Source organism: Glycine max, chromosome 9 (assembly GCF_000004515.6).
Source record: "Glycine max cultivar Williams 82 chromosome 9, Glycine_max_v4.0, whole genome shotgun sequence".
NCBI classification, from domain to species: Eukaryota; Viridiplantae; Streptophyta; class Magnoliopsida; order Fabales; family Fabaceae; genus Glycine; species Glycine max.
The window spans coordinates 40,645,152-40,662,634 of NC_038245.2; the positions used below are offsets into that span (position 1 = coordinate 40,645,152).

At 31.0% G+C, this 17,483-nt stretch overlaps 2 protein-coding genes across 3 annotated transcripts; one reads left to right on the forward strand and one right to left on the reverse strand.

The window, feature by feature from the left end:
* The first annotated feature begins 1,298 nt into the window (after positions 1-1,298).
* On the forward strand, positions 1,299-4,442 carry LOC100804632 (NAD-dependent dihydropyrimidine dehydrogenase subunit PreA-like). Its single transcript, NM_001252829.1, has 7 exons — positions 1,299-1,624; positions 2,467-2,730; positions 2,818-2,988; positions 3,385-3,497; positions 3,577-3,763; positions 4,023-4,132; positions 4,263-4,442. Exons 1-7 carry the CDS (start codon positions 1,352-1,354, stop codon positions 4,417-4,419), a joined length of 1,275 nt encoding a protein of 424 aa, NP_001239758.1. The 5' UTR covers positions 1,299-1,351; the 3' UTR covers positions 4,420-4,442.
* Positions 4,443-8,077: 3,635 nt separating this feature from the next.
* On the reverse strand, positions 8,078-12,723 carry FCL2 (homeobox protein knotted-1-like). Of its 2 annotated transcripts, XM_041004819.1 has the most exons (4): positions 12,375-12,723; positions 12,037-12,280; positions 11,053-11,160; positions 8,078-8,478 (listed from the first exon to the last, which is right to left on the reverse strand). In XM_041004819.1, the coding sequence occupies exons 1-4, from the start codon at positions 12,464-12,466 to the stop codon at positions 8,278-8,280; spliced, it is 645 nt and encodes a 214-aa protein (XP_040860753.1). In that variant the 5' UTR covers positions 12,467-12,723; the 3' UTR covers positions 8,078-8,277. The 2 variants fall into 2 exon arrangements, with proteins under 2 accessions (XP_040860753.1, NP_001276150.1); NM_001289221.1 differs by lacking the exon at positions 12,375-12,723 and having other exon boundaries at positions 8,278-8,478; positions 12,037-12,234.
* Between the last annotated feature and the right edge of the window lie 4,760 nt (positions 12,724-17,483).

Sequence of the window (17,483 nt, forward strand, 5' to 3'; positions counted from 1 at the left end):
TTATTTAAATTTCATAAATTAATGTGTAAATAAATTATTTATATAATTTTTTATAAATCAATTTTGATATATAGATTATTTTTACTCTAATTATTTATGTAAAATTAAAAAGACTTATATATTAAATATTTTTTAATTTATAAATTTTGATAATTTAAAATAATTAATGATTCTTAACCAATGATACATTGAAAATAATGTTAATATAATTAACTAAAAAACAAGTATTTTATTGTCTTGTTTATAAATAATTTTATGTAAATAATTAGAGTAAAAATAATTTATATATTAAAATCAATTTTAAAAAATCATGTAAATAATTTACATATTAATTTATGAAATTTAATTAAAAATGGTAAAATAAAAATAAAAATATTTAAACTATTCCTATTAATAAAGGATCTTAGAAAATAATGAAATATAGCAAGTCATTTATTATTTGGTTTATGAATAAAAATTTCTTAGTACCTAATAATCAACGGAAAGAATGATTAAAATTATTTATTTTAAAAAATAAAAATATTAAATGTTTTAATTTAAAAATAAATTAAATTGTCCAGAATATTCTTATTTCGGATAAATAAGGAGGCACCTTTATTGGAGTCATATTCTTTGTCAAGCAAATCAAGTTGTTGATGCTTTAACTACATGCACAGTCAATTATGATAAATTACGTATTTTTTATATATTTTGTTCCTTCTTTTATTGTTAATGCCGTTTGGACTTATGCATCTTCTATTTTTTTTTTTCGTGTGGTTTCTAGTGAACCTTGGGTTGATCCCCTTTATTCCAGAAAAAAAGAAAAATTGCTTCTTAGTTGATCTTTTAAAAATTACAAGTGGTTGTTAAAAAATACATGAAATTTGTAATTAAAGAACAATACATTAAGCCAAGTACTACAAGCTACAATAGATTTCGTGGGTAGAAAAGAATGAAAATAGTGGTGACTTCATTCTTTGGTTAAGTTTGTGACTTTGTCAAAATGCAGAATGTTCCACTCCCACACAATCACTGAATCCCAAACGACACCTATGAATTTATTAAAATATATATTTAATTCACATCATTTCCCCCAAAATCCTTATAATATCTTCCCGCAGTCATTCTCACATGCAAGTCCAATCTATGAAGCAATTGTTTACATTTTTTCCCCAAACTTATCCGATACAATCGAGCAAATGCAACAAACGAAACCAGAGATTCATAATTGCACGTTCTCTTTTGTTGTCTCCAGCTCATAGAATATTACATTAACTCTGATTCATTCAGAATTTCAGATTCACCTTTTCTTCTTCTCTTTTTTTTTTCCTCTGAAAGCTTTTTGCAGAAAGTTGTGATTTTTCCTTGAAAGATGGCATCTTTGAGCATGACCCAGATCAGAACTGGGAATTGTGCATCTGGGTTTGGCTTGAATTGTGCTGGGAAGGTTAAGGTTGGTCCCAGCAGAGTTGGGTTTAAGGTGTTTGCTTCAGAGACTCAGGCTACAGAGCCTGATCTTAGTGTCACTGTTAATGGGTTGCACATGCCTAACCCCTTTGTTATTGGGTCAGGTCCACCAGGGACCAATTACACTGTCATGAAGAGGGCATTTGATGAAGGTTGGGGTGCTGTGATTGCTAAAACTGTAAGCTTTTTTTTTTTTTACTTTCATTTACTCCCTCACCTTTTCCTTCATTAGCTTAATTTGTCTCTTTAAAGTGTTTGGTTTGTTGGTAGGAATGGGTTTGTGTTATAGTAAATACAGATACCTGGAGCTGTGTTGTGATTTGGGAATTAAGGCTGAAAACTGAAGAGTTTGGAGTTCTGTGGTCTAAAATGCCAATCTTTTGAACTCTTTTGACTTTTGATCTGTTCTTGTGGATTATGCCATCGTTTTAAGCTATTTAGTTATGAGTTTCTGTTGGTTGTCCTTGTCCTGTTATCGAGTTATTATAGGCCACAGATCTTCAATTCTTCATGGTTTAGAGTAGTTGACACTTGGATGCTCCTGGTAGATCATCAATTTTGCCTCTCAAATCTTGAATTGTTGTTGATCCTGTTTGCAAAATGCAGATTCTACCTGGTTCCAGAAAGAATCCTTGGATCATATTTAGGTGTAGTTGATACTTTTGTTTTCAATTGAAATTAAACCAATGTATAAACAGATTCTCAATGAAGGCAATGCCTTGTATCTGTAACAAACCAAACACTCTACTCCTGTGTAGTAGGAATATATTGTTAAGAATAGTCCCACATCGGGTAATTCATGAACATGATAAGTGCTTATATAGCTGGGTAAACCACTCTCTTATGAATTGGTTTTTAAGGGGACCTTTCAGATGCCTTTGCTGCACTATAAAATTTAATATATACTTAAATAATATTCCCTTTTGACCCTATTTTGTTTATGAATGTTCTTGCATACCATACTACTGATTGTTTGTATTTTGAAAGATTACGTGGGATTTGATCTTATTATCTCGCTAGGTATCACTTGATGCTGCAAAAGTTATAAATGTAACTCCTCGATATGCCCGGCTACGGGCAGGTGCAGATAGATCTGCAAAAGGAGAAATTATTGGGTGGGAGAACATAGAACTTATCAGTGATAGGCCACTTGAAATTATGTTGAAAGAATTCAAGCAATTAAAAGAAGAGTATCCGGACAGAATTCTCATTGCTTCAATCATGGAGGAGTACAATAAGGCTGCTTGGGAGGAGCTTATTGATAGAGTCGAGCAAACTGGAGTTGTAAGATGTGTTTCTTGGCTGAGTTTGGGACATTTAACATTTTCCCGACTTGAATTTTCTGATGGCTGACCTCTGGTATTCTCTTAGGATGCATTTGAAATAAATTTCTCATGTCCTCACGGTATGCCAGAACGCAAAATGGGTGCTGCTGTTGGGCAAGATTGTGCTCTTCTGGAAGAGGTTTGTGGATGGATAAATGCTAAAGCCACAATTCCTGTTTGGGCTAAGATGACTCCCAACATAACTGATATTTCACAGGTTGGCTGTGTACCTTGTCCTTTTATAATACTCTAACCTTATTCTAATGTTTAAGAAGTGGAAACTTGTTCAGTTATCAAATTTATGGATTGTCACTGAAATTTTGTAGTCTTTGTTTGTGGAATAGTTGATCCGTTGCATCATGCACATGGTTTTATGCATTTTTTATGGACTTGTACATGTCACTTAGAACTGGAAAAAAATGTGTTTGTTGAGCCTGACTTATGCATGTCTGTGCAAACTATTTTCTAAAGCCAACCTTTCTTGCCCTTTACATGTGAAATGTCTTGGTGAACTTTTTTTATGCCAGTTTCAGTTAAGTTCGTAAATATGTATTGCTCAGCCTGTCTTTCACGATTACCATGTTAATAACTTTGTTGATGCGTCTGCTTATAGCCAGCAAGGGTTGCTCTAAGTTCAGGATGTGAGGGAGTTTCTGCCATAAATACAATCATGAGTGTCATGGGAATCAACCTCGATACACTACGTCCTGAGCCTTGTGTTGAGGGGTTTGCAATCTCACTCAGAACAAATTAAGTTTTTTTGCCTAGGTTTTTCAACCATCTCATGTCTAAATTTTGTTGTTAGGTACTCAACTCCTGGGGGTTATTCTGCAAAGGCAGTCCATCCCATAGCACTTGGGAAGGTGATGAGCATTGCAAAGATGATGAAGTCAGAGTTTGATAGTGAGAACTATACACTTTCTGCCATTGGTGGCGTTGAGACAGGTGGTGATGCTGCTGAGTTTATCCTTCTCGGGGCAAACACTGTTCAGGTATAATCAACAAATAACCTTTTAGGCCCAATTGATACTCAGGATAGGGCATTCTATACTTTGGCCCCAGGTTTCTCCTTGTTTAATGGAAAATACGAGTTAATCCAAACACACTAAGTAGATGATGTTTTTTTTAATTGTAGGTTTTTTTTTTAATCGACAAATGTTAATTGTTAGTTTTTTATTAGCAGGAGGGATCAAATCCATGACCTCTCTCTTCTTAACCATCCAACCAACCTTTTATCTTTTTTAATTGTAGGTGTGCACTGGGGTTATGATGCATGGCTATGGTCTTGTGAAGAAACTATGTCTTGAGCTTCAAGACTTTATGAAAAAGCACAATTTCACATCCATAGAAGATTTCAGAGGGTATGGTTTTGAACTAAGATGTTGTTTTCCATTTTCCAATATCTTATACAAACACAGAATAAATGCATATTTTCAACTTTTTGCCCCTCCTTTTATTTATTTATTTATTTCTTTTTTATAAAAATCGCAGGGTTTCTCTTGAGTACTTTACTACTCACACTGACTTGGTAAGAAGGCAGAAGGAAGCAGTTCAGAAGAGGAAAGCCATAAAGAAAGGGTTGCAGTCAGACAAAGACTGGACAGGAGATGGTTTTGTGCAAGAAACTGAAAGCATGGTTTCAAACTGAAAATAAAATGTGCAGTTAAATTATATATAGCGTCTTTGGAAATGGACCACGGACATGGTTTCTCACATCTAAATGTTACAAGTTCTAGCTTTTACATTTCCAAACACATTTAAGTAACCTTTCTTATATGATTACATGTTCATGCAAATGGGGGCGGTGAAGGACATTCATTATTCCTTTATTATCAATAACGAATATTTTTTTTTTAAAAACAGTATGATGAATTTTATTTCAAGAAATAATAATGAAAGTATTTTGCTTGACAAAATTCTGGGAAGATTATAATTAACCTTAACTTATGTAGCATTCATTCTTTTGCCAACAAATGGTAACCTTTTATTACTTTAGTCGGTCCTACACGGGTGAAAATGGATTAGGTTGGACTGGATCCTACTCTGGATCCTTTTATAACTTCTGAATCTCAAGTAACTTCTCGACAACTCGGCTAGATGAATACTCAATCTCAAGTAACTTCTCGGCAACTTGGCTAGATGATAACTCAACCTCGACTATCTACTCAGCTTCTCGACCACTTTGGTCTTAAGTATCTACACTTAACCTTGGTCATTTTGTGTCCAACCAGTTTGGCTAAAATACAACTCAGATAATTCGGCTAAGTGAACCTTTTGACTACCTCCCTTAAGTGAAGGATGGCTTTACACTCTTCAACCATTTTCCACCAAAGATGGCCTAACACCTTTCGGCCCTAACAAAACTATGGAAAGTTAAAACACCTTAAAATCATAACCTGTAAGAGTAGAGTCAAAACTGTTCAGTATGACAAAAAACTCATTAATCATCTTCGTCTTCTTAAAGACTCGAGGCTGGGGGGGGAGGGGGGGTTGTATACTAGTACGACTAAGGACCCCTTCAACCATAGTCTAGTACCCCCATAGTAAAGAAAGCACTTAGGTATTCGGTTAGGTGTTTGGCTTGTTTATATCATAGGACCCCTTCGGCCATGACCTAATACCCTCTCAGTCATGGCCTAGTACCCTTTTGGTCATGACTTGGTACCCTCTCAACCATCACCCAATGGAGGTTAAAGATTTTAGCTTATCTTAATATTACATTAACACTGTTAGATAAATCTCTTATTATATTCTTTTAATTAAGAAGTAAGGTCTATGGACCTTAAGAGGCCCATAAATATGTGTATATAAAGGGTTAGATTGTCAAATATTTTTATTCTATCCACTCATTTACTACACTCATTATTCTCTCTACGCTTTCTCAGACCTAACTTGAGCATCAGAGTGTCTTTTGTAAATACCCCACCTTGAAAAGAATAGTAAACCAAAAAGAAAGAAGGACACAACAAGAAGAAGAGAAAGTATCTGATCATCTTTAGATAGGAACATTAATGATTTTGTAAATTTTGTTCCCGAATTTTCTTTACCTCATTTTACTTCCATATTTTCATTTTTGTTTTGAAAATTTTGCCCTTCCAATGGAGCCATTCTTGGCAGCTATGCGCACGCTGAGTTGTTCGCCGCAATTTTAGCCACTGAATTTTCCAATCAACGAGGATGGCATCAACTATGCTTGAATGTGATTCCTCTTTGTTGGTCCAAAAATGTTAATATAGTTTCTTACTTTATTAGAAATAGATTATTTAATTGTTTGTGGCGATAGATTAGTCAATTTTTCAAATGTTAATATAGTTACTTACTCTATTAGAACATGTCTCTTGAACTTTTTAGGATATCTCACAGCTACAAAGAAGATAATGTTTGTACCAATAGATTAGCAAAATTTTCTATTCAATTTTCCAAACTTCTTTCTTGTGGGATTCTATTCCATCTTTTTGCAAGATTGAATTTGATAGGAATAGGAAAGCCTTACCTAGCTACAAATTTAGATGCTTCTAACCTCCTTTTGGGGGAATTTTGGTCCCTTTTTCTATAGGGTAATGCTTTTATCTTTTTTATTTAATAATATTTGGGTTTGCTTGGGTGCTTAGCTCGGAAGGATACCAGCCTAGTTGGGATCTTTCATCTTTGTTTCCTTGCTTTCCTTTTCCAAAAAAATAAATAAGAGATTTGGATGTTGGACTTTTTTTTGCAACATATATCATTTTGCTTTATGAAAATTAATATTTTTTTTGTTGGTGGATATATAAGTCTTGAGTTTTAATAACCTTACGCTTGAGCTGACCATACATGAGTGTTTGTGTTTTATCAAATTATTTAGACAATTGCTAAATACACCCTCATTGTTTTCTTTTGCACCCATTGCCTTGTCTTTTAAAATTTATTACAAAACTACCCTCAGATCCTTTAATCTGTCTCTTTTGAAGACCTGCATATTGTACCCCTCCTATGACCCTTTCAGATTCATCCAATTGGGTGCATCTTACATTCCTTTCCCCTTCCTTAATCTCACATTTTTTTTTCTATAACAAAGTGATTCCAAAGCTCAAAACCTCACTCTCATACCATTCAACACTTTCCTCCTGCAACATTGTTTGGCCCTTATTTGCCCAAACATTTCGTTCAATTCAACCTTGGTGATGGGGTCTCCTTTGGTCCTAGCATAGTGTGATGATGATGGAGACTTCATTCGCATCTTGGACTATTCACCCAACTTGGAATCATCAGAATATGTCTCAAGTATCTCCTTGCAGTTCCGATGCATGAGCAACACACCCTTGATGCGTCCCATAGTGTCAGACAAGTGAAAAATCACCACCGAGTCAGTCTTGAATTAGTAGAGGGCATGCATTGTTGGTGTTTTCTTGATATATTAAAGGAGGGACGTGGTGAAGGAGAAGGTAAATGAATCATACATTGCTACGCGGAAAACTAAATGCCAGAATTATTCAATTTCTAGAAAGGATAATTTTAGAAAAGAAAATTTAAAAGGGGGTGCAGAATTAAAAACTGAGAGTGTAAATACTAATAGACAATTATTTATATATCTTACATTAGCGGGTGTAAATAACCCAAATCCAGTTGAGTTTAGTCTAATTTCCTATAATCCAACTCAATTAATATAATTATATTGGATTGGGTTTCCCCTTTTTTTAGCAGTCCAATCCGGATAATTCAATCGAGTAATTAAAGTATATTCTAAAAATAAAAGAATTAGAATAATAAAATAAATAATTTTTTGGTGAAATAAAAGTACGTTACGAAACAAATACATAGCATTTGGTAAATCAAATCGTACTGCTTCAATGTTTCTTATAATTAGTTCAAAATATGTTACGCAATTAACCACTAATAGTAATAAGTTTGTTTTTTGTTTTTTTTTTATATATACATATTATTTAGTCAGATTAAGGAAAAAAGTGAAAAATATAAACAAATATGACCAATATATATTCATCGTAATTTCTAGTAACAAAAAAATACTTATATATTAATTACTCACATATTTTGTTAAGAGATACTCATTAATATAACCCTTATTATATATCTGTATATTTGATCCGTAAATATATACATACATATATATATATATATATATATATATATATATATATATATATATATATATATTTGTATATTAATGGGTTATGATCTTAGTTGTTGATTTTTTTTGTGTTAGTATTTATAATAAATCTTCACTTTTTTTTTCATCTAAAGTAAATATCTCATCGTTGATAAGCTTTAATTAATTTCTCCAAACCAGATTGATACAATTTTTTATGGTAAAAACTAAAAACTAATAAGCCAATACTAGATTTTAATTAACCACAATATATTTATACATAATAGTCATGCCCGTTAATTTATATATAATAATGAGGTACACTTTAAGCATGGGATTTGGCAATTTGAGAATAATTGAAGCCTTAATTAATTAATAACCTAGCTGCGAAATATTACACTGCGTGCCATGCATACTGAAAAGCTAAATTGTTGGCTTTCTTCTGAATTTGCACTCACTAGTAGAAGATGTGGTAGCTGCAGCTGGTTCAGCATTCGGTGCAGGCAAGGTTGCCTTGGTGAGCTCCCTAAGTTGTGAATGCATGTTGTTTATGAAAGCCATTGACTTCTGTTGTGGTTCCACCATTGCTTCTTTAAGCTTGCCAAGTGCCAAACAATATGCTTCCTGCATATGGTAATTGGATCAACAAAAGCATTACCATAACTATTAATAAAATCTCTCTGAATATGTGGTTTAATTATATATATATATATATATATATATATATATATATATATATATATACGTACAAACAACAAAAAAACAAACATAATCTTATGTTATTAGACAAAAGTCTATACTCCACACTGACTGGACAAGTTAATTTAACTACTAACCACTAATGTAAGGAATTGTATCGTTTGAGCACTTTTGCTACTATACTTTTTTTGCTGATAAAAATATATAGTATAAGTTGTATTACTCGTATATAATGTCTAGAGTTAGTAATATTACGATATTATTGCCACGAAGATTAATATGGTGTTGTTTTGGGGGTATAAATAAGAGGAAACTAGGTAGCTAGTGAAAATGAAAGAAGCAGAAAATGATAATTGTATACCTACGACACGGCTACACATGATATAATTAATTAAGATCATTTTACAAGTTTGTCCAGTTTAAATTAATTCCAATTTCAAAATTGAAAAATCATAATTTTTTTTTATCATTATAGTGTAAATTAATTAATTTTTATCATTCTTATTTGGTATATGTTTTTTTATTTACGAAATAGAAATACAATTTGGTATCTCTAAAGGAAAGCTAAGATGGAATAAAAATGAAAGTTTATAACGATCTCATGAAACTTAAGTGTAAAATTGAATAAAGGTTATTATTGGGGGACACTTCCACTCTAGTTGAATCCTAGACAGATAAAGAGAGAAAAGGAAAAAAATATAGATAAGATAGGTAATTTGGGGTGATAGAAAAAGCTAAAAATTAGTGATACATGTTAATGATGTGCTTGAGGTGGCCAAATGTACACATATCATTACTTTGTAAAATTAAGGACGGACAATATATATATATATATATATATATATAATCAATGTATCCATGCTAAAGTTTCATGTAAACATATATTATGTAGAAGATTTTCTTATATTCGTAACAACTTAAACAATGAATATGGTCACCAATCCTGAATATATTGTTAGCGTAAATATACAGTAAATTAATTAAAAATCTCTCTAAATATATTTTTTAAGATAATTATTATATATATATATATATATATATATATATATATATATATATATATATATATATATATATATATATATTATTGATTAAACATCTGGCTACTTCTACCAGATTTATGTCTGAGGTTTATTATGTATGCGAGTTCAGGATTTCCCCACTTCTTGACCTTTAGAACAACATAACCAAAATAATTTGGCATCTTACTCAACACGTGGATATCTGATAATTACAAACAGCCAATGGATCAACCACTAAGAAATGATTTACGAGATGTTTTTCTTCAAAGTTTAAAATAACTATAAAAGAAATAAACGCAATTAGAAAAGCGTCCAGAATTCCAGATGCATGGATCTTTCTTTTGTGAAGCATTTTTAGAAATTGAAGACTTCCACTGTTAAGTGTCCAGTTTTGTTTTCCAAGAGAACCAAGCACTATACTTTTTTACAGTAATCACATTTTTAAGTACTAAATTAAAGATTTTATCCCTACACTTAAGTACTGTTTATTTGTTTTAGTTCTTCCATAAAAAATCCTATATTTTGGTTTCTCTCTATAATAACAATGTCAAATTTAGTCCCTACAGAAGACAACACTTTCTTTTTTAGTTCTTAACGTAAAAAAAGCTACATATTAGTCTCTATATTAATTTAACACATTGGCAATTAACAATACATATTCCCTCAAGTATACTGGGGCTATATATATATATTCTTTCAACAATGATAAAAGTTTCCAGAAGTATGAAGCTGCAGGTGGGTCTAATGAGTCTCCTAAAAATGAGCAATTCAAAGTGATGGTGAATGGTGCAGTCCATTCAAAGTTCTATACCAAAGTGATATACTACTTGTGTCAAAAAGTGTGACAAACTCATGTCCCGGAGATGATGACAGCACTTTTCTGAGTATTATTTTATGATGTGTTGGATTACATTAACACCAAAACTATCAATAAATTTTCTGAGATATTGCTATATTATTCACCTCTGTCCTCTTAAAATTTTAGACAAAAACCCTACAAAAAAAATGTGGGAAAATTTCAAGAAGTAAATCTATATGACATGTTTTGATGAGAAAAATTTCAAGAAGTAATATATATTGATATCTGGTTATGGCATTTATATGCTGAGTAATAGCCTTCTTCTAATAACCTTTGCGGCCTAAAGTAAATGTGAAAAGACACAATCTGAACACTTGCACAAACACAGAGACAGATAGGGAAAAGTGTCACAGTCATGGAATTGGAACAAAAAACTATGCGCATTTCTGAGTGTAGTCCCTTTCAAGCAGGAAGCACATGCTTTAGGCAACCATGAAGTGTCCATCAAAATGAAGAAAAAATTATGGTGTGTTGTTAGGTTATTTGACTGACTTTGGTTCAGTACTTGACCCATCATATCCCATAAATATAAAAACATTCATTCATTCATTGATGTTTGTGTAAACCAACACAACACACACAAGTGAGCGAGAGAGAGTGTATTAGTATTATTATTACCATGAAGAGATCAAGCTCAGATTGGCTGAACATGCCCAAGTTTTGCTTCTCCGTTGCTTGCATCTGATCTATCTTCAGCTCCCTCTCCAAGTTGGAAATGTCACCAACCTGAAAAGAACAAGTACTAACACCATGCATCTTCAAAGCTTCATATGCTTAAATTAAAAGAATAAATGAGCTTTAGTTGATATATATATCATGATATCTTTTGTACACAAGGTGCACCAACAAAGTTAATCAATGCACGGTTTATCAAACTATAATGGTTGATACCAAAAAGCTAGATAAGCAAAACTACATATTCAAAGAAGGATTATTATTCATGTTCAAATAATGTGGACAAGCTTTTGGTTTCTGATGTGAACTAACTTCACAGACACATGCCTATAGGGTTAATTTATTACCAACAACTTACATATAATCTACTTAGTTTATCATCAATAAATGTTTAAATCTATAGGGTTTGAATTTGAGGAGTAAACTTATCTTTTATGACTTCTATTGTTTAAACTCATTCATATAATCACAAGTTTTAATATATAATATTTAACTATAAAATTAACCAGATGGACCAAAGTGGAGTTGAGCTTCTTCCAGCATATGAATCTGCTCCCTTCACTAGCTATTTTATATTGGCACAAAGAATTCAATCTGTTGTCTGTTGGATAATCCCCCTCCCCCCCCCCCCCCCCCCCCTTTTTTTTTTGCTAAACTTTTAAGAAAATTGAAGCCCCTTTTAATAAGGCAAGAAAAAAACCTTTCCTCCCTAAACACCCATTCCCCTTTGGAAAAATTTACTAATTTGAATCACAGCTTAGTTTTATATAATTAATTTGCTGAGAAACTAAGAAAACATAGAATTTAGGTTGAATTCAATACATTTGTACATAAATTAATAATGTAAAAACTGGGGCAGGAAACAGTAAATAGAAGAAGGAAGGAAGGAAGGAAATGAAAGGGAAAAAGAAGAGACAACTTAAAAACCTTCAAACAGTCCAAGTGAGCTTCAACCAGCAGTCCATAGAGAGGGTGGTTGGAGATTCTTCTCTTGAGGATCTCATTGTTTTCTTCTTCTTCTTCTTCTTCTTCTTCATTATGATAATCATCATCATCTTCTTCTTCTGGTTCTTGTTGTTGTTTGTAGGTCTCATTAATAGTGCTGCTAGGCCTCTCAGATTCCATATCTATTTTTGAGCAGGAGAAGTGAACCTTTGATATATGCCTATAGCTGATAAATTGATAATAATTAGTGATACTATAAATATAAATAATAAAATGAGTTGATGATATATATAGACATATATGAGATATGAGAGTGGTACTATATATGGTGGTGGATGAAGATGATGAGGTCAGTGAGATTGAGATGCTCCCACTTTTGGAAGTAAAGGAAGTGAATGAATGACCCTTGCATGCATACGTGGTTAAGAGAGAAATGGAATCAGTCAGAGAGGGTGTGTGAGGGGAGGGGGGGGGGGGGTGTGCCTTTTTGCTTCCTCTGTTTCCCCTGTCTTTTTTCCACTGCATGAAAGCAACACTTCAAAGTTTTCTCGAGCAATGGGGTGGGTGCCCTTTGTTAGTACACACTACACTGCTTCAGTTTTGTGTCTTTTTCTTTTTCCACTTTTTTTACTAAGTCATTCATTCTCTCCCCCTTCCCCCCAACCCAACACAGCCAAAACCGAAACTGTTCACTTATTGGTTCCTTCTTCATTCCTGTTTCCGTTACTGTTCTGTGGTCCTAACTACTAAAGGACAATTGTTTGCTATAGTTTTTGGAAAAGGACAATTTCCTGCATGAAAGTGTTATATATATTCCATGTGCTTCCCCTAGCTACAATTTGTCTAATTTCACGCTTTAGCTTTCAACTATATTTCTTTATAATATCTCACCCCTCACCTTTCAACAAACCAATATATGTTTCCAAGTTTTGTTTATCAAAGTTTTAGATGTTAAAATATGTTTCCTTAGTACTCACCACCTTGATCCTCCACTAAGTAAAATCACAATGCTTTTAGTATTGGAAAAATTGATTCTAGTGATAAGGAAATTATGATTTATTATCTCTTTTCAATCAAAAAGTATATGAACTTCTATTTGACATTGTATTAATCTTTTTCTTATCAAGTCGATCCATTTTGAGATAAAAGATATGTGCAAGTTAAGAATTGAACTACAGTACTTAATTAAAAGATTCAAATATTGAATCACTTATAATTACAACTTTTGATAAATTTATTATCTTTAAATACATTTACTTAATTTAATTTGAATTTGTTAATAAAAGGATGATGTGATATTTAACATTAAATGTGTACGAACATAAAAAAAAGAAAAAGAGCAGTGATTACTCATAAGAATATACTGTGCATCACCTCAATTGATAATAGCATTTGATTATGCTACCAAATCAGCTAACAGACAAATCAACGACTTAATTAAGGTTTGATCTTGTTGGTCTGACTTTTGGAAAAAGTACGATAATTATGCCACTAAATCATTTTCGGATAGAATTATTTCCACAACCAAATCCTAAGAACTATGTTTAACATGTCTCTACTTTTCATCTATTGCACCTAAGCTTTAGGAAGGAACATGATAAATTATCCGACACTTTCAAGTTTCATTATTTTAAATAGTGCTAATTTAATGATGCCATTGCTTAATTTGTTCAAAATCCGCTATCAAACAAAGTAGGAGGAGTGCACATATGGAATCCTATCTAATGAAACCCCCATAAAATAAAATTGATCCTTTCTTTTGAATATTTTTTTCTTGGTGAATCTACATTGAGTAATTAATTAACTAATTAAGAAAAAAATGGATATTTAATTAAGAAGGTTATGATGGGAGGAGATAGCTTTGGAATGGCTGCCCCGAATGATCATTGTCATGGGCCATGTACGATGAGCTTTCCACGGTTTCAGTGTGTTGAGCGCCAAAGATTATTGACTGCTTCATTTCATTTTTACTGCAAAAAGAAGCAAAAGATTGTATTGGGAAACTCTTTAATGGGATTACTCTGTACCTGCCTAGCTTGTCTGAATTCAACTACGACTCTTTTCTTTTCTTTTTTCTGTCTTATTTCTTGGTCTTTTCGGTAAAATAGAATTTATACATGCCCATCACTCTTGCTTTAATTTATTTTCATCCGTATATAGGATGAGATTTCCATCCTTTTTCTTTTTAAGTAAAATAACGATAATGAAATTTGAATTTAAAAGTGGAGTAATAATAATGATGAATAACTACCCATATAATGTTTAAAAGCCATTATAAATTAATGAAATAAGTTTATTTATTAATCACTTTTATTTTAGTCAAACAAATTTACAGGTATCAAGTAAGTAATAAATTAGGTAAAATGACTAACATACTCCTAATTTGTTTCTTTTTGTCAGCAAAAACATACTCCCAATTTGTAATTAAAATTAAATTGTTTCAAGCATTCACAATCATCAGTAAGGTTGATCTATATGGGACAAAATTGTACTAACGGCATTATGTTGAAAATTGCTCCATAATTTTTCGATTGTGTCTCACTGTTAACACGATTAGAAAACAGTCTTTTTACATCAGTTCTTTAACTCATTTTACATCGATTATGACGCGTCATCGTAACAGACGATGTTAAAAGTCTCATATCCTTCAACAACGGTTATCTGACCGATATAGAATACTGAACATTCTACCTCGATTATTAGTAAAATTTCCTTTGGATTATCACCGATGTAGAATAATTTTTCATGCACCCGAGGCTTCATTGATTTGCAAGTATATAAATTTCCTTTGGATTATTAGCGATCTGTATCTGGATTTGGAGGTAGTTGTTAATGGTCCAATCATGGGTGTTACATCTCTGGAAACCATTTGCGATTAGGCTAGGCCCCTGTAAATAATAACCAATTCAATTCCTGGGCCCATGCTATAGATTATTTTTTGGCATGGTGTTCACTAGGAAAAGTTTAGGATTAGTGGTTACTTGGAGTGCAAACTGCAAGTTTTTGATTATCAATAAAAGTATATATCTTGTGGTCGAGGCAAATTATATGCGAACATTATATTGCAATGAAAATTTGTCCTAGAATAATTGGATATTTATTATAAAAATATTATTATTTGAAACAAGACAATAAACTTCGAATCTATTTGTTTCTATTTTTCATGGAAAATATTACTTTTTTTTAAAAGAACATTACTTGTATTATTAAAAAAATACTTCTAAAACAATTTTATTTATTTATTTAAACTTTTGATAAATTATTTTTATTTTGAATTAATTTTAAAACTCTAGAAAAGGATGCAACTAAGAAAAAAATAGGCTAATTGTTCAGTACACAAGTCAGTGAATTTAGAGTCCATTAGTTTCAATATTTCATGTATGTATGTATATATTTATAATTTTATTTTGAAAATATACTTTAAAAAATTTAGTGTAATTTTTAAACTTTTGGAAAAAAAATTATTATTATTTTGAAAATTTATTTTCAGTAACTTTTTAAAAATATATATATATATATATATATATATATATATTGATTTTTTAAAATAAAAACTACTTTAATTATAATAAAAAATAATTTCATAAAATCTCTAAAATAAAAAGTGTTTTTAAACAACTCAATTACACATTTCTAAAATCATTTTTAAAAAAAAAAAAACTTAATCAAAAGAATCCTTGTGTACCTATTTTGAATTTAACCAACAATCAATTTCACAACCTAAATTTGATAAAATGCAATAAAGGTGTGAAGTTACACAAGCCTCCTATATTGATCTAAGTTTAAATCCACCGTCTTTGTTCCTCTATTACATGGAATTAAAGAAGTATTACTATCTACAACACAATCTTGCACAAAGTACTCAACCTCTATATGTAGGAAAAAAATCCTGTCACAATAGTTGTCGTTGCTTTATGTCGTAGCTCTTAATTTCTTGTTGAATAACAACTGACCAGATCAAGCATTTGCTTAGTAATTTTACTTCTTTTTCAATTTTCATTTTTGGGATATAATATAAAACAATTATCAGGTTAAATATGTTTTTAATTTATCAAAATAAGATAATATTTGTTTTTGTTTCCCAAGTTAGACAAATAACTTTTTTGTCTTCCATTTTGAGAAAAAAATGTTTTAATCTTTTAGTATTAAATAATGACATGGCTAATAGATTGACTCAGCATCGTGTGTCACGTCATTTTTCCCCCATGTAGCTAGCCCTAATGGGTGTCATGTGATATGTTAGAGAAAAACTTAAATTAAACTTTTACATGTTTATTATGACATACTAAAGTTGAACTTTTATATATTTAGGTAGATTAAATTAAATTGAACTTTTATGCATTTATAGGGAACAACGTTTTGCAATGTGCCTTCCTTATTTTTCTCACAGACAAGAAAATAAGACGATTAAAACTTGCCTTCTGGATTTCGAATATCTACAAGATAAGTTAAGAAATGTTTGCCACGGAGGAACAGAGTTGTATTAGTTTGAAGTTTTGTCTAAGAGAATGAGTTAACTGAGAAAGAGAATGCATCAACTAAGGTATGAAGTAGAGGTTTATGACGAAGAATTCCTAGATCTAGTAGCCAATCAGGCCACCTAGCTATAAATGTGAGGAAATTATTAGTACATGCCTAGGAGGCTTCTTGTAAATTATTACATACACATCTATACTTCGTCATTAACTTGTTTATTTTTTTAAGATTAAATTACTGATTTGATCCTTATAGTTTCATAGTTTTTACATTTTTAGTTCTTATAGTTTGAAAGTGATTTTTTTAATCTTATAGTTTATATTTTAATTCTTTTTTAATTCATGTAGTTTAAAAGTATTTTTTTTAATTTTTATAGTTTGTATTTAGTCTGTATAGTTTGAAAGTGATATTTTTAGTTTATATTTTAATTATCTTTTAGTTCTTATTTAAAAAAATAAAAATAATTAGTTATAACTTATCAATTATTTTTTATTACAAATTATTTTATTATAAATTAGTTACGAATTACTTGCTAATATTTTTATAGTTAATTGTAATTGATAATATTACTCATATTTTGATGATAAGGATTAAAATGAAATTAAAATATAAAATATAAGGACTAAAAAGACTACTTTCAAACTATAGGGATTAAAAGAGAATTAAAATACTAATTACAAGGACTAAAAAATCACTTTTAAAATTATAGGGACTAAAAAAGAATTAAAATGTAAATTATAAGAACAAAAAAAATCACTTTCAAATTATAGGAATCAAAAAGATAAAAATCGTGAAATTATAGAAAATAAATGAATAATTTAACCATTTTTTTATTAGCCATTTGGAAAAAATTGTCTAGTGAGGACTACTTACACAGTTACACAATATGACACCATTCAAGCAATACGGTGTGTATTGTATGGTGAAGTAGAGGAAAATTTGGATTTTTTTTT

Excerpts from the sequence above, each read along its gene's own strand:
- LOC100804632 (NM_001252829.1), top strand. The coding sequence starts at position 1,352 with ATGGCATCTTTGAGCATGACCCAGATCAGAACTGGGAATTGTGCATCT. Across the intron at positions 1,625-2,466 it reads GTGCTGTGATTGCTAAAACT|GTATCACTTGATGCTGCAAA; the intron begins GTAAGCTTTTTT and ends TTATCTCGCTAG. Across the intron at positions 2,731-2,817 it reads GAGTCGAGCAAACTGGAGTT|GATGCATTTGAAATAAATTT; the intron begins GTAAGATGTGTT and ends GTATTCTCTTAG.
- FCL2 (XM_041004819.1), bottom strand. The coding sequence starts at position 12,466 with ATGCAAGGGTCATTCATTCACTTCCTTTACTTCCAAAAGTGGGAGCAT. Across the intron at positions 12,281-12,374 it reads TTCATCCACCACCATATATA|CTATAGGCATATATCAAAGG; the intron begins GTACCACTCTCA and ends TCAATTTATCAG. Across the intron at positions 11,161-12,036 it reads CTCACTTGGACTGTTTGAAG|GTTGGTGACATTTCCAACTT; the intron begins GTTTTTAAGTTG and ends TGTTCTTTTCAG.